Here is a 16211-nt window from a genome sequence, read left to right as displayed (position 1 = left end):
TTCTGCATCTATCAAGATGATATGAGCTTTTTTTTTTTAGTTTTTTAATATGATGAATTACATTCGTTAGTTTTCATGTGTTAAGTTAATCATGCATTCCTGAGATAAATACCAGTTGTCATGATACAATTCATTTTTATATATATTTTCATTCAGTTTGTTAAATCTTTCTCTAGCATTTTTGCATTTGTGTTGATGAAGAACATCAGTCCATAGGGTGTCGTTTTTAATAATGTCATTTTCTGATTTTAGTACCAGAGTACTTCTTTCCAAATAGAATGAACTGGGAAATATTCACTCCTCTCCAGTTGTGTAGAATTGGTATTTTTTTCCTTCCCTAATTCTTTGGTAGAATTCACTAGAGGAGCCATCTGTGCCTGAGGGGTTTTCGTTTTGTTTTGTTTCTCTCTTAAAAAAATTTTTTTATTTGAGTATAGTTGGCACACAATGTTACATAAGTTTCAGGTGTACAACATAGTGATTTGGCTTCTCTATATGTGTAAGTTTGTATTTCTCAAGAAATTTGCCCCTCTCATCTAAATTGCTAAATGTAGGGCGCCTGGGTGGCTCAGTGGGTTAAGCCTCTGCCTTCAGCTCAGGTCATGATCTCAGGGTCCTGGGATCGAGTCCTGCATCGAGCTCTCTGCTCTGCAGGGAGCCTGCTTCCTCCTCTCTCTCTCTGCCTGCCTCTCCGCCTACTTGTGATCTGTCTGTCAAATAAATAAATAAAAAAAATTAAAAAAAAAATAAATTGCTAAATGTATTAGAACGAAGTGATTTATAATAAATACTTCCTTATTTTTCTTTTTTAATATCTGTGGTGATGCTCCCTCTCTCATTCCTGATATAGCTAATTTGTGTCCTCTCTTTTTTTCCCCCCTTGATCAGCCTGGCTAGAGGTTTATCAGTTTTATCAGTCCTCTCAGGGAAACTTCCTTTTGGTTTTATTGATATTCTCTCTCTCACTCTCATTTTCTATTTTATTCATTTTCACTCTGATTTGCATAATTTTCCCCATTTCTATTTAGAATTTTATTTGCTGTGTGTATTTCACCCTAGTTTGCAAGGTAGAAGCTGAAGTTACTGATTTGAGACCTTCCTTCTTTTCTTATATAGGGATTTAGTGCTATAAATTTCCCCTAAATACTGTTTTAGCAGCATCTCACAAATTTTGGTGTGTTGTCTTTATTCTCATTCAATTCAAGATAATTTCTAATTTCCACTTTGATTTCTTCTTTTGGTTTCTTTTATCAGGTTATTTTTGTAATTTTGTCAATTCCAGAGATAATTCTCTTACTGATTGCAAACTTAATTCCACTGTTGTCAGAGAGCATACTTTGTGTGACTTGAATGTTTTTAAGTTTATTGAGACCTGTTCATTGTTCCAGAATAGTGTCTATTATGTTCCATGTTCTGCAGGCGCTTGAGAAGAATGTGTATTCTGCTATTATAATGGAATGTTTTGTAAATGAGGTCAGACTGGGTCTTGGTGTTTTCTGTATCTTCTATAACTTTGTTGAAGGTCTAGTGAAATCTCCCCTACAATATTGTGCATTTTTGAAATTCCCTTTTGCTGTTTTCTTGGTTCCTCATGTATCTTCATGCTCTATGATTGAATGCATAAATATTTAGAATTAATGTCTTTTTGTATTAGGAAATGAACTTCTTTATCCCTAATAATATTCTCTGATTTGAAATCTACTTTTCTTGACATTAGTATAACTATTTGGGCTGTCTTTTGGTCAGACTGGTATATTATATCTTTCTTCATCCTCTTACTTTTAACCTATTTGTGTCTCTGTATTTGAAATCAGTTCTTAAGAGGCAGTATCTATTGAGTCTTGCTTTCTTAGTCCAATCTAATAACCTCTGCTTTTCATTATATTATTTAGACCAGTTTCATTCAAGGTAGTTATTCACATGGTGAAGATTAAACCTAGCACTTCGATATTTGTTTTCTATCATGCCATCTATTTTAGCCTCTTTCCTCCTTTTGCTGCTTTCTTTTAAATTAATTGATTATTTTTATTACTCTCTTTTATTTTATTAGCTATAACTTGTTTTCTTATTTTAGTAGTTGCTCCACAGCTTGAAGTACATGTTTTAATTTATTACAATCTACCTTCAAATAGTAGGACACCATTTCAGGTATAGTATTTCAGGTGTAATATAAGAAAATTCACAGTAATATATGTACATTTCCCCCCTTCTGATTTTTCTACTATTTTTGTTATAGATTTTACTTTTTTCCCCCTAGATTTTACTTTTTAATGTAAAAATAACTTAATGTTGCTTATTTTTAAATTGCATTATATTAGTCACCATACAGTACATCATTTATTTTTGATGTAGTATTTCATGATTCATTGTTTGCGTATAACACCCAGTGCTCCATGCAATCCGTGCTCTCCTTAAGACCCATCACCAGGCTCACCCATCCCCCACCCCCTCCCATTTAAAAGCCTCAGTTTTGTTTCCTGGACGCCATAGTCTTTCATGGTTCATCTCCCACTCTGATTTCTCTCCCTTCATTTATTTGTTCCTGCTTCTAATGCCCTCCATGCTATTCCTTATGTTTCATAAATAAGTGAAACTATATGATAATTGACTTTCTTTGTTTGACTTATTTCACTTAACATAATCTCCTCAAGTCCCATCCATGTCGTTGCAGATGTTAGGTATTCATCCTTTCTGATGGCTGAGTAATATTCCATTGTGTGTATGGACCACATCTTCTTTATCCATTCATCTGTTGAAGGGCGTCTTGGCTCTTTCCACAGTTTGGCTATTGTGGACATTGCTGCAACGAACTTTGGGGTACAGATGGCCCTTCTTTTCACTACATCTGTATCTCTGAGGTCAATACCCATTAGTGTAATTGCAGGGTCATAGGGTATCTCTGTTTTTCATTTTTTGAGGAACCTCCGCACTGCTTTCCAAAGTGGCTGTACCAATTTGCATTCCCACCAACAGTGTAAGAGGGTTCCCCCTTCTCCACTTCCTCTCCAACACTTGTTGTTTCCTGTCCTGTTGATTCTGGCCATTCTAACTGGTGTAAGGTGGTATCTCAATGTGGTTTTGATTTGACTTTCCCTGATGGCTAATGATGATGAACATTTTTTTCATGTGTCTGTTAGCCATTTGTATGTCTTCTTTGGAATGTCTATTGGTATGTCTGCTTATGTCTTCAGCCCATTTTCTGACATAATTATCTGTTTTTTGGGTGTTGAGTTTAAGAAGTTCTTTATAGATCTTGGGTATCAGCTCTTTGTCTATACTGTCATTTGCAGATATCTCCTCCCATTCTGTGGGTTCCCTCTTTGTTTTTTTTTGATTTTCCTTTGCTGTGCTGAAGCTTTTTATCTTGATGAAGTCCCAAAAGTTCATTTTCACTTTTGTTTCCTTTTGCCTTTGGAGATGTGTCTTGAAAGAAGTTGCTGTGGCTGATGTCAAAGAGGTTACTGCCTTTGTTCTCCTCTAGGATTTTGATGGTTTCCTGTCTCACATTAATGTCTTTCATCCATTTAGACTTTATCTTTGTGGATGGTGTAAGAGATTCATTCTTCTGTATATAGCTGTCCAATTTTCCCAACACCATTACTGAAGAGACTTTTTTCCACCAGATATTTTTTCCTGCTTTGTCAAAGATTAGTTGACCACAGAGTTGAGAATTCATATCTTGGCTCTCTATTCTGTTCCATTAGTCTATGTATCTGTTTTTGTGCCAGTACCATGATTTCTTGGTGGTCACGGCTTTGTAATATAGCTTAAAATCAGGCAGTTTGATGTCCCCAGCTTTGTTTTCTTTTTCAACATTTCCTTGGTGATTTGGGGTCTTTATTGCTCCATACAAAATTTAGAATTGTTTGTTCTGGCACTTTGAAAAATGCCTTGGTATTTTGATGGGATGGCATTGAAATTATAGATTGCTCTGGGCAGCACAGACATTTTAACAATGTTTATTCTGATCCATGAACGTGGGATGTTTTTCCATCTTTTTGTGTCTTCTTCAATTTCTTTCATGAGCGTTTTGTAGTTCCTAGAGTATAGAACCTTTACCTCTTTGGTTAGGTTTATTCCAAGGTATCTTATGATTCTTGGTGCTAATGTAAATGGAATCGATTCTCCAATGTCTCTTTCTACAGTTTCATTGTTAGTGTCTAAGAAAGCAACTGATTTCTGTGCATTGATTTTGTATCCTGCCAAATTATTGAATTGCTGTATGAGTTCTAATAATTTGGAAATGGAGACTTTTGGGTTTTCCACATATAATATGACATCATCTGCGAAGAGAGTTTGACCTCTTTGCCAATTTGAATACTTTTTATTTCTTTTTGTTGTCTGATTGCTGTTGCTAGGTGGCAATAGTGGCAGGAGTGGGCATTTTTGTTGTGTTCCTGATCTCAGTGAGAGAGCTCTTGGTTTCCCCCATGGAGAATGTTATTTGGTGTGGGGTTTTCATAGATGGATTTTATGGAATTGAAGAATATTCCCTCTATCCTTATACTCTTGAAGAGTTTTAATCAGGAATAGATGGTTGTTTTTGTCAAATGCTTTTTCTGCATCAGTTGAGAGGTTAACGTGGTTCTTCTCTCTTCCCTTATTTATGTGTCCTATCACATTGATTTGTGAATGTTTAGCCACACTTGTATTCTAGGGATAAATCCAACCTGGTCACAGTGGATAATCCTTTTCAGGTACTGTTGGATCCTATTAGCTAGGATCTTGTTGAGAATTTTGGCATCATATTCATCAGGGATATTGTTCTGAAATTCTCCCTTTTTTGGGGGTCCTTGACTGGTTTTGAGATCAAGGGTAATGCTGGCCTTATGAAAAGAGTCTGGAGTTTTTCCTTCTGTTTCTATTTTTTTGAAACAGCTTCAGGAGAATTAAAATGATTTCTTCTTTGAATGTTTTGTAGAATTCCCCAGGGAATCCATCAGGCCCTGGACTCTTGTTTTTTGGGAGTTTTTTGATCACTGCTCTAATCTCATTACTAGTTATTGGTCTATTCAGGTTGTCAATTTCTTTCTGTTTCAGTCTTGGAAGTTTATGGGTTACCAGGAATGCATCCATTTCATCTAGATTGCTTAACTCATTGGCATATAGCTGTTGATAATAATTTCTGATGATTGTTTCTATTTCCTTGATGTTAGTCATGGTCTCACCCCTTTCATTCATAATTTTATTAATTTTGGTCCCTTCTCTTTTCTTTTGGATTAATCTGGCCAGTGGTTTATTGATCTTATTGAGTCTTTCAAAGAACCAGCTTCTAGTTTTGTTGATGTGTTCTACTATATCTCTGAGGGTTTCTAATTCATTGATTTCTGCTCTAATCTTAATTATTTCCCTTCTTGTGCATGGGGTAGGCTTAATTTATTTTTGATTCTCCAGCTCTTTAAATAGGTGAAGAGAGTTTGTATATTCAGGATTTTTCTTTTTCTTTCTTTCTTTCTTTCTTTCTTTTTTTTTTTTTTTTTTGAGTGAGTCATGGGTGGCTATGTATTTCCCCCTTAGGACCATCTTTGCCATATTCCATAGGTTTTGCAGTGATGTGTCTTTGTTCTCATTTGTTTCCATGAATTGATTATGTTCTTCTTTTATTTTCTGATTTACTGGAATATTCTTTTTTTTTTTTTTTTTAGATTTTATTTATTTATTTGACAGACAGAGATCACAAGTAGGCAGAGATAGAGGAGGAAGCAGGCTCCCCGCTGAGCAGAAAGCCCGATGTGGGCCTTGATCCCAGGACCCTAGGGTCATGACCAGAGCCGAAGGCAGAGGCTTTAATTCACTGAGCCACCTAGGCGCCCCTTTACTGGCACATTCTTGAGCAGGATGGTCTTTAGCTTCCAAGAGTTTGTATTTCTTCCAACTTTTTCTTGTGATTGAGTTCCAGTTTCATAGCATTGTGGTCTGAGAATATGCAGGGACTATCTGAATCTTTTGGTACCAGTTGAGACATGATTTGTGACCCAGTTTGCGATCTATTTTAGAGAAAGTTCCATGCATTCTTCTCAACCATGCATGGAACCATGCATGTTGCTTTAGGGTAGAATGTTCTGTATATATCTATGAAATCCATCCAGTGCAAAGTGTCATTCAAAGCTCCATTTCTTTGTTGGTTTTCTGCTTAGTTGATCTGTCTATTGCTGAGAATGGAGTGTTAAGGTTTCTTGCAATTAATGTATTATTATCAATATGTCTATTTTGATTAACAGTTGTCTTATGTTGTTGGCTGCTCCCATGTTGGGGGCATAGATATTTACAATTGTTAGATCTTCTTGTTGGGTAGACCCTTTAAGAATGATATGGTATCCTTCTGTATAGAGATACAACTACAATCTTTAGCTTAAAATGTTATCTGTCTGATATGAGAATTGCTACACCAGCTTTCTTTTGAGGTCCGTTGGCATGAAACACAGTTCTCCATCCCTTCACTTTCAGTCTAGATGTATCTTTAGGTTCAAAATGAGTCTCTTGTAGACAGCATATATAGATGAGTCCTGTGTTTTTATCCAGTCTGCAACCCTGTGCTGTTTTATGGCAGCATTTAGGCCATTCATATTGAGAGTAATTATTGACAGATAAGATTTTATTGTCATTATGTTGCCTGTGATGTCCTTGTTTCTATGGATTGTCTCTGTATATCTCTGTTCTTTATCACTCTTGGGGTCTTTCTCCTTTTATAGAACACCTCCCCCCACAATATTTCTTGCAGGGCCGGCCTAGTTAGTGGTCACATATTTTTTTAGTCTCTTCCAGTCCTGGAAGCTTATCTCCACATCTCTTCTGAATGACAGCCTTGCTGGATAAAGAATTCTTAGCTGCATATTCTTCTCATTTAATACCCTGAATATGTTTTGTCAGCCCTTTCTGGCTTGCCAGGTCTCTGTGGACAGGTCTGACATTATTCTGATATTCCTCCCTTTGTACATAAGGAGTCTCTTCCCCCTAACTGCCCTTAAAATAGTTTCCTTGGTTCTAAGACTTACGTGTTTTACTATTACTTGACTGGGGGTTGATCTGCCCTCATTGATCTTAGGGGGGTGTCCTCTTTGCCTCTAAGACACAATTACTTGTTTCATTCCCCAGATTAGGGAAGTTCTCAGCTATAATTTGGTCAAATATATCTTCTAGTCCTTTCTCTCTCCTTTCACCCCCACTTAGGGATCCCAATAATTCTGACATTGGAATGTTTCATGGTGTCATTTATTTCTCTAATTCTGTTTTCATGGATTTTAAGCTGTTTGTTTCAGGCCTCCTCCTGCTCCTTCTTTTCTATTAGTGATCTAGATCTTTTCTAGATTGCTAATTCGTTCTTCTGCTTCATTTATCCTACCTGTTAGAGTATCTGGATTAGATTGTATCTCATTGATAGCATTTTTAATTTCTGTCAGATATGCTCTCACTTCTTCCCTTCATCTATGTTGCCATTCATAGTGTCTCCAGCCTGACTATGGTCTACCCTGAAGTGTATCTCTGACATATTGCGTGGATCCATATCCACTAGATCTGCTGGAGAGGCCATTGTCTCTGGTTCTTTCTTTGTTGGGGGTTCCTCTTCATCATTCTGTTGAATTGTGGTTGAGGAGATGTACAGCTGAAAATATCAACCACTATCTGGGCAAGGTGCACTCCCTTGACTGATGGTCCTCTGCCCCCATAGAGATCCAAATGTGTGTAATCTTACATCTCTGACTGGTTTCATGGGTGTTGCCATGTTCCTTTGTTATCTTTGTTTAAGCAATCAATTATCTTTTAAGGAGATTTAAATAATAACTAAAGTCATATATTCTTACCTACATAGTTACTATTTCTCATTGCTTTGGCGCTTGTCATTTCCTTGTATAGATCCATATTTCCATCTAGTATCATTTATTGTGGCTGAATAATGTCCTTCACGTTAGTTGTAGTATGGATCTGATGGCAGTGAATTCTTTCTTTTTTATGTATGAACAAATAGTCATCTCATTTTTGTTTTCAAAAATATTTGCAAGGGGCACAGAATTCTAAGTTTCTTTCTCTCAGTACTTTAAAGATATTGCCTCACCATCTTTTTGTTTACATTATTCTTGGTGATAAATCTGCTATTATTCTTAGTCTTTTCCTCTGTGAAGTAATAAATTTTTTTCCTCTGGCCAATTTTAAGAATTTCTCTTTAACATGAGTTTTGAGAAAGGTAGTCATGTTGTGCCCAGGTGCACTCCCTGTGTCTCCCACGTTCCTTGACCAGTGGTTGCCCCAAAGCTTTTGCTCTTCATGGTGAGTGGCAGGATTACAAAAAAGCAAGTCAACCATGCAAGCCTATTTCAAGCCTTTGCTTGAATGACACTTACTAACAACCATTGGCTGAAGAATGACAGATGGTCATGCCCAAGGCAAGGGATAAGGAAGTAAATGCCATCCATTAGGAGGCCATGGCAAGTAGGCATAAAGATTATGGTCAAATGATATACCTGTACTGGAAGAAGTTCAGTATTTCAGATGTAAGCTTAGGTGTTCCTAGTGGAAGACACTTCATGAAATATAGTATAGAAGATTATTATAATTGGTAGGATTTTCCCATTGGATATTTTCCCCCTTTCATTTATACATCTAGTCTTCTTTCTTAAGAGCACATTCTAGGTCACCTCTTCTAGAATTTTTTTTTTTAAGATTTTATTTATTTATTTGACACAAAGAGATACAGAGTACAAGCAGGGTGAGCAAGAGGCAGAGGGAGAGCAAGAAGCAGATGCCCCACTGTGCAAGGAGCTGAACATGGGACTCGATCCTAGGATCCTGGGTTCATGACCCAAGACAAAGGCAGATGCCCAACAGCCTGAGTCACCCAGGTGCCCTTACCTCTTCTAGACTTTTAATGGTAAGACAGTACTTAAGCTCTAGCTTACAAGAGCTTAAGAATGTTGGGACCATATCAGATCTATTCTAATGGCAACACAGGTAGAAGGAATGAGAGATTAGTTTTCTTTTATAATGTTAAGTGAAATTACATGTCACTGTGATTCAACATGTAATGACAGATTTGTCATTTTATAAGGGAATATTACATCACCAGGCAACTCCATTTTTGTTCTTTTTGTAGTTCTATCCAACTACTCTTTGATATGAATGCCTTAAGGGTAACACTCAACAATTCAGGGTGCAAAACCAAATAGAATTTGAGTTTGAAGATGCCAACAGCACATTTTGAAGGCAGCCACACGGGTATTACGGATAGTTGAAGACAGTGGTTTTACACAGACACACTTCATTACCAATATAATTAATAACCGTGTAGCTTCCATTTCCATTTAGAGTATCTCCTATATAGTATATACAGTGGATTCATTGTCTTTACTACTCAGGGTACTCTTACTAGGTTGTATCACTCACATTTTATGCATGAAGGAATGGAGGCTCAAAGAAGGTGAACTAGGGGCACCTGGGTGGCTCAGTCAATTAAGCATCTGCCTTTGGCTCAGGTCATGATCCCAGAGTCCTGGGATCGAGTCCCGCATCAGGCTTCCTGCTTAACCAGGAGCCTGCTTCTCTCTCTGTCCTTCTCCCCTACTTGCTCTCTCTCTCTCTCTCTTCTCTGAAATAAATAAACAAAATATTAAAAAAAAAGAAGAAAAGAAAAGAAACTGAACTAATTGCCCAGAGAGACACAGCTAGCAAGTGGCAAAACTGTGTGTAAACCCAGATCCATTGCAAAGTCTAAGCATAGCTCCGTATAGTCTTTTCATCCCTGATGTCTAAATTCCCATCTGAAGTTCCTAAGGGGGGTCCATTATGCTCACGGAGGATTAATGGACATATTTGGAGGGGTTAACATTTTATGAAGCATTTACAGACTGTCAGGAATTCCTCTGCAGGTCTCAGGGTGCCTGTTTGAGAGATGGGGAACCAGGTCTTAGTAGCAGTCTGGAATAGCATCAGAGTCAAAGGCATCCAGCTGTTTCAGTCCTGTCTCAGCTGCACTGCAGCTGAGGGAACCAGGACAGTAGCTAAGCTCATTTAGCCCATTGTCCTCATCCCCAGATAGAGAAATGATGCCACTACCCCAGAATTTTGTAAGGATCAGATGATGAAAGTGAAATGAATACATTTGAGGACTTTAGGAAGGTAATTCTTTGAAGGCAATAACAGTGTTATGGGGTTGTTATCATTAGATGGCAGCAAAGTGCCCTAACCTGATATTTATATTTATATTTATTGAGTTCTCAGAACAGTGTCTAGCACATTCAGAATGAATACAGGTGTTCACAGAATTTCACAAAAAATATAATTTGTATCAATATAAATGTTGGTGAAAAACAGAACTGATGCAGATTTGAATAGGGGCCAAAGGAATCTGTTGATAGTTTTGTGATTATAATTATTAAAGAACAGGGATCTCAGAATAGCATTATCCTTGTGAAATTTTAAAAGTGTTTAAGAATAATGACGCTGCAAAATAGATAGCTCAAAACCTGTAGCATGATATCGAAACAGATTTCCTACTCCAGTGAGTATGGATACTAAAAAAATATTATCTTTTATATCTCAAAGTTTTACATATAGTCTTAAATTTTATGTCTATGATCAATATTAATTACACTTAATTTAGGCTGAGATCATGATAGAAGCATCATGAGATTGAGCCCTGTGTGGGGCTTCTCACTCAGTGTGTAGTCTGCTTGGGGTTCTCTCCCTTCTCCCTCTGCCTCTCAACCTGTTCATGTGTGTGCACTCTTGCTCTCTCTCAAAGAAAATAAAAAAACAAACAAATAAATAAGATCTTTCTCTGAACATCCTTATTCTTTTTTTTTTTTTTTAAGATTTTATTTATTTATTTGAGAGAGTAAGGGAGAGAGGGAGAAGGAGAAGCAGGCCCCCCCACTGAGCAGGGAACCTGATGTGGGGACTCCATCCCGGGACCTTGAGATCATGACCTTAGCCAAAGGCAGACGTTTAACCGACTGAGCCACCAGGTGCCTCTGAACATCCCTATTCTTATATGTCCTTTATTCATGATTGTGACCTTTCAATTACTAGGTAAAAGATGGTCAAAATTGAAGCTTATATCAAATATTAAACACATGTAACTTGATTCTGTGAAAACTGACCCAGTTCTATTCACCGTGGTAGTTTATGGAGACTTTATTTCAGCTCTGACCCTTAGTATGAACCTGAGCCAGGGTTAGGCTAACTTCAAAGCCCTTGTTATTTTTTAATATCATGATAAGTGAACAAATATTAATGTTCAATATTATAAATGTTTTGCTATTATCATAGCAGGACTCTTATCCTAGGTCTTATTTATTTTACCTCTTTCTAAACCAGGAATGTTATTTTCCAGCGGCTGTTGGGAGACATGGTTGTTTCCCCATGTCTTCCCTTTCGCCCTCCCTCCCTCAGATACACAATGGAGACCAACAGCATTATGGATGAAGAATGATCATACAATAATTAGATCAAGGGACAGGGTCCCTCCAAGGGCATGAGGCAGGTGGATGTAGTCACAATAGACGGTGTCCCTTCCTTTTTACATACTAACTTCACAGGGGATATTATGGCGTGGGCTACAGGAATGGATCCAAGCCATCTGATCATCTGTAATTCTTGATTGGACATTTCTGAACTAGCAAAGGGGAGTCCTTGGATACTGGTGGCATCAGGATATACCTCTCAGACATTCTCTTCATTGGCTGGATTCAGACCAGGACAAGGAGAAGATTTTTTTTTTAATTTTTATTTTATTTATTTGACAGAGATCACAAGTAGGCAGAGAGGCAGGCAGAGAGAGAGAGAGAGAGAGAGGAGGAAGCAGGCTCCCTGCTGAGCAGAGAGCCCGATGCGGGCCTCAATCCCAGAACCCTGGGATCATGACCTGAGCCGAAAGCAGAGGCTTTAACCCACTGAGCCAACCAGGCGCCCCAGGACAAGGAGAGGAATTAAAAGCCAGGTCATGTTCCTGGGTGTCTTAGATTATAGCTGTCCAGAGTTGATTATTTCCCCCTTCATCACATTTCCTGGTAACTCTGGGAGCTTATGGGTGAGCCACCTCCCTATGCTCATGAAAGGAAGTTAACTCTGGAAACTACCAGAGCCTGCTTTGGGGATATTCGGTGGTGTTGAGGATCATACATGGATTATATCACAAAGTCTCACACTATTTTTTGTTTCATTTTAACAGAATGAAGTCCCTGAGGTGAAGAAAGAGGAGACATTGTTGGATCTGGACTTCGACCCTTTCAAGCCTGAGGTGGCCCCTCCAGGTTCTGCTGGAGTGACCCATTCCCCCATGTCGCAGGTATCCAGTGGCAGTTCTTGTGTTGGGGGTGCCATATCATAAACTTGAATAAGCTCTGTAGGGCAGCTGATGCCTGTCCAGGAACCCCGTCCATTGCAAGTGACTATTTACTTTTCTTTGGAGTTGACAAACATCACCCAGTGGGAAGGAAGGGTAGAAAAAGGACCTTCATTCCAAAGCTCCCCCCACAATTAGCTCTCTCTGTACATAGAGCTGGGATAGCCATGCATTCCAGTTTGCCCAGGAATCCTCCATCTGCAAGTAATTGTCAGTATTACTGTCAGTAATATTGCCAGTATTATTGTCAGTATTAGTTTGCCCTCAGAGTGTACAGCTTTGAATGGTACATTTTCTGGCTTCTCTAAATGAAGCTCTTTTGGCTCTGGGCTTAATCTTACTGTTTTCTCCACTTTCTTCCTCACGTTTTGTAGACTAAAGCATGTTAGAAATAACATTGAAATTATGCCCCAACAGAAATGCTTTCCAGTCTTGGTAGTTTTGAACTCGATGACGTTGTCCTCCTCCACATTCCAGAAGCTTCCCTCATGTGACCTTGACTATGACCAGAGTTGGCCTTGCTTATCCAGCTTGTCCTTGCTCATTTCCTCACCCTCAACATTTCCGTACTTCAATAGTGATCACCACAGTGTTCTCCAGCAGAGGGATCTTGGAGGTGGGCTTGGTAATGACTTCTGGATGATTCGTCAGCAGTAGACGTCCTTTACAACTGCCTTTGCTCATGAAAGGAAGTTAACTCAAAATTTGGCTAAAAAGAAATTGTTTATATCCCTATTTTTGATGTGTTTGGAGGCTCACACTTAACTTTGGGCAAATCCAAAGATGCTAGAATATATTTCAAATTAATTAATGAAGGTGTATTAAAAAACTAAAGTTGAGAATTGAGACCTCACTCAATTTTCCAGTCTTGAAGTCTTCTGATACCTTATAGTTAAACCATAATAACCTTAGCATAAACCTTGATAAATAAGCTTCTCCTAATCCGTGCTTTATTCCAGAATGTGACTGGGTTTTTAAAGGCCTCCCTGTCTTAATATAGGAACAATAAAAATCTGAGATGTTAATAAAGCAAGTAATTAGTATGCAGATCAGATATTAGCCTTAAAGATATTTTGCAAAAAATGAGTTTCTTAGATAAATGGCTGGGAAAATTCTATTAACTCCCTTTTAAAAGGAGAGTCACGATACGCATTGGAATAGTAAAGCTTCCAAGGTGTTCTACAATTAAAAGAAAAAACTGTGTAGACTTGTTTAACTTAGAGTTTCCCAAATTTGACCACAGAAATCTGTTTTAATGAAAGTTTATTAACAGTCACTGGAATGTACTCTAAGATATACTTTGGGAAACGCTAACATAATAATTGTCAGCAAGTTTTGAGGTTCTGCTTTGGTGGCCAAGGAAAGCAGGAAATGAATGCACATCTCATTCAGAATACTTCCCTGTCAGAGCTTCTTTGTTGTTTAGAATTCATGGACCTTCCTCTGCCATGCTCTCCAGCATTCACTGCTCTAGCGACAGAAGGCAGGTCTCTGCAGTTAATGCTGTTGTGGTCAGTGGATGAGATGCCACAGCATTTCTGTCTGTGAGTTTGAATCGAGAGAGAAGTCTCTTTTGTATCAACTCATGATTAAATAAATCCACAGATCATAGAACTCTGTGTAGATTTAGAACAAAGATTCTTTCAGAATTAAAAAAAAAAAAATGACCTTCGTTAAACCTTCAAAAGTCTTTGGAAGAAAATGCATCATTGCAGTTAGGAAAAGCACTGCCCCTGGTCCTGGTGGCTCTAATTGAGTCAACTCATAGCAACATCATTATGTGAGCCTCTCTAATCACATCTCCTTTTCACCAAGGACAGTCGGAGGCTGCAATAGCAAAAAGAACAGAGCCATTAGACTCTGCTGGCCTTTCTTCTCCTTCGCTCAGAATGATCTCCCTTACCCATCACCTGACCCAGAGTTTTAAATGAATGTTCTCGATGCTAGCAGAACACCTCACCTGTGATCTCCACAGTGTCCACAGGAGTTAACACATCCTTTCATGATCCTGAGGACTGATATACACGCCATTTCACATTGCTGCCTTCCTTTGGAGAAAATACCAGTGCTGTCTGCATTATGCAAGAATATAGAGTAGCTTCTAGGGGCTATGATTCTTAAGGGGTCTGGAAGCAAGAAGACCCAAATCATCTATATAATCAGGAAGTGCATATTAGTTGCAGGAGTCCACATGCAATAACTATGGCTTTCCCTGCAGCTGTTCTGATCTCCTTTCTTAGTCATTGACAGGTGGTTGCTAACCCAGAGACCTGCCAGGCTGCACAGAGATGCTGGGTGGCTGGGGCCGGACAGTCTGAGCAGATCCAGACTGGGGGATCGGTGGGTAGGGGGTGGGCTCACTCAGAACCACAGAGCCCACATTCTGTAGTGCAGAATCCTAATGAGACCTCTGTGACCCCATCTGGAAACTCCCAGATTCTTAGAGTACCAGGCTTTCTAATTTGCCACTCATTTAGTGATTCAAAACTAGTGCATAAACACAGATCTGTTCCAGTCACAAAAACAAAGACAGAAAAGGATGTGGCTTTGGCAGCAATTCTCAATCACAAAGGAAATGAGAAAAAGAGGTCTCCCTCACTTTCCCAAACACACAGCAGAAATCACTTGAACCATCTGGATCCATTCCCCAGGATCAATGAGCTTGATAATTAAAAATGCCAGCAGTAAGTCTAATTCATCCATATGTCTTAGGGAGCACCCTGCTAATTTGCATGATTATCTTTTAGTTGAGCTGTGTTATCATCTAACTCATTGTATTGAAGAACTCTTTTTGTGGGGTTCATTTACCATCAAACTGATCATAATGCAACCTCTTAGATATGGTGGGAGGGGAAGGGGCAGTATTAGCAATGACTCAGATCTGCATGTCCCAAAAGATGTGAGAAACTCTAATATCTGGATACCTTGTACTTCATTTAACTGTGTATATGTATGGGGTTGTGTGTGTGCATGTGTGGGTATGCACACAAGTGCTAAAGTAAACCCATTCATCATGTTCCAGATATAGCTTTCAACTTGTAGAGCGAAAAGCAGATTGACTGGTCCTCTGGGGTCCAGTATGGTAGCCACAAGCCACATTTGACTATCCAAATTCAAATTAAGTAAAATTATGTAAAATTTAAGATTTGGTTCTGTTATGCTGGCACATTTCAAGGGCCCGTAGCTACGTGTGACTAGAGGCTGCCATATTGGACAGCACAGACATGGAGCATCAGCATCACCAGAGTTCTGTTGAACAGTGCTGTTTCAGATGTTTTCCTTCAAGACATTTGGTCACCTCAGTATTTTTTACATGCGTGGGATTTGTATGCTAACCATATTTTTGTTTATCTCTTTTCAGACATTGCCCTGGGACCTATGGACGGTAAGAGTAATAAAAGCTTGTATTTTGATGTATCTGGATTCCCACACATTTGGAAACCCTGTTATATTTTAATTCACCTGTGGTGGGAAGAAGACCTAGACATTTTTAATGACAGTGTAGTCCCCTAGAGCAATCATTAGCTCCCTGATGGTTCCAAGCATTGCCAGCACCTGGAAACAATGGTGAGGAAAAGAGTGTCAGTGTGCCAGAGCCCTGGATAAGCAAGAATTTGGTGTTATGCCCTTTTGTGCTTCTTCCTGTGGTTATCGGTGGCTACTGGAGATGTTGTAGCAAAGAGCGGGCACATTTTTTGTTGCTTTTAAATAGAACAGAAGAAAACATGGATGAGAAAATGTAAGGGGCAGGCTAATCTGCTCGGGGAACTTCTTTTCTATTATTGTGATAATGAAGCTTCCTCAATAAGAATTTGAGCCTTAGAGCCAGACAGCCCTGGATTTGAGCCCAGACTCAACCTTTTATAAAAATATG

At 38.7% G+C, this 16211-nt stretch overlaps 1 protein-coding gene across 1 annotated transcript in view; it reads left to right on the top strand.

Moving 5' to 3' along the window:
* Positions 1–16211, top strand: part of AMPH (amphiphysin) — a 247462-nt gene that overhangs the window by 184525 nt on the left and 46726 nt on the right. The window contains exons 12-13 of the mRNA XM_032874940.1: positions 12164–12280; positions 15699–15722. Of these exons, the coding sequence (XP_032730831.1) occupies positions 12164–12280; positions 15699–15722 (141 nt within the window). The remainder of the gene's footprint in view (positions 1–12163; positions 12281–15698; positions 15723–16211) is intronic.

This window comes from Lontra canadensis, unplaced genomic scaffold (genome assembly GCF_010015895.1).
Source record: "Lontra canadensis isolate GAN:19392208 unplaced genomic scaffold, GSC_riverotter_1.0 scaffold54, whole genome shotgun sequence".
Taxonomy (NCBI): domain Eukaryota; kingdom Metazoa; phylum Chordata; class Mammalia; order Carnivora; family Mustelidae; genus Lontra; species Lontra canadensis.
Note: the sequence above shows the minus strand (reverse complement) of the source record. Positions and strands in the feature narration are given on the sequence as shown.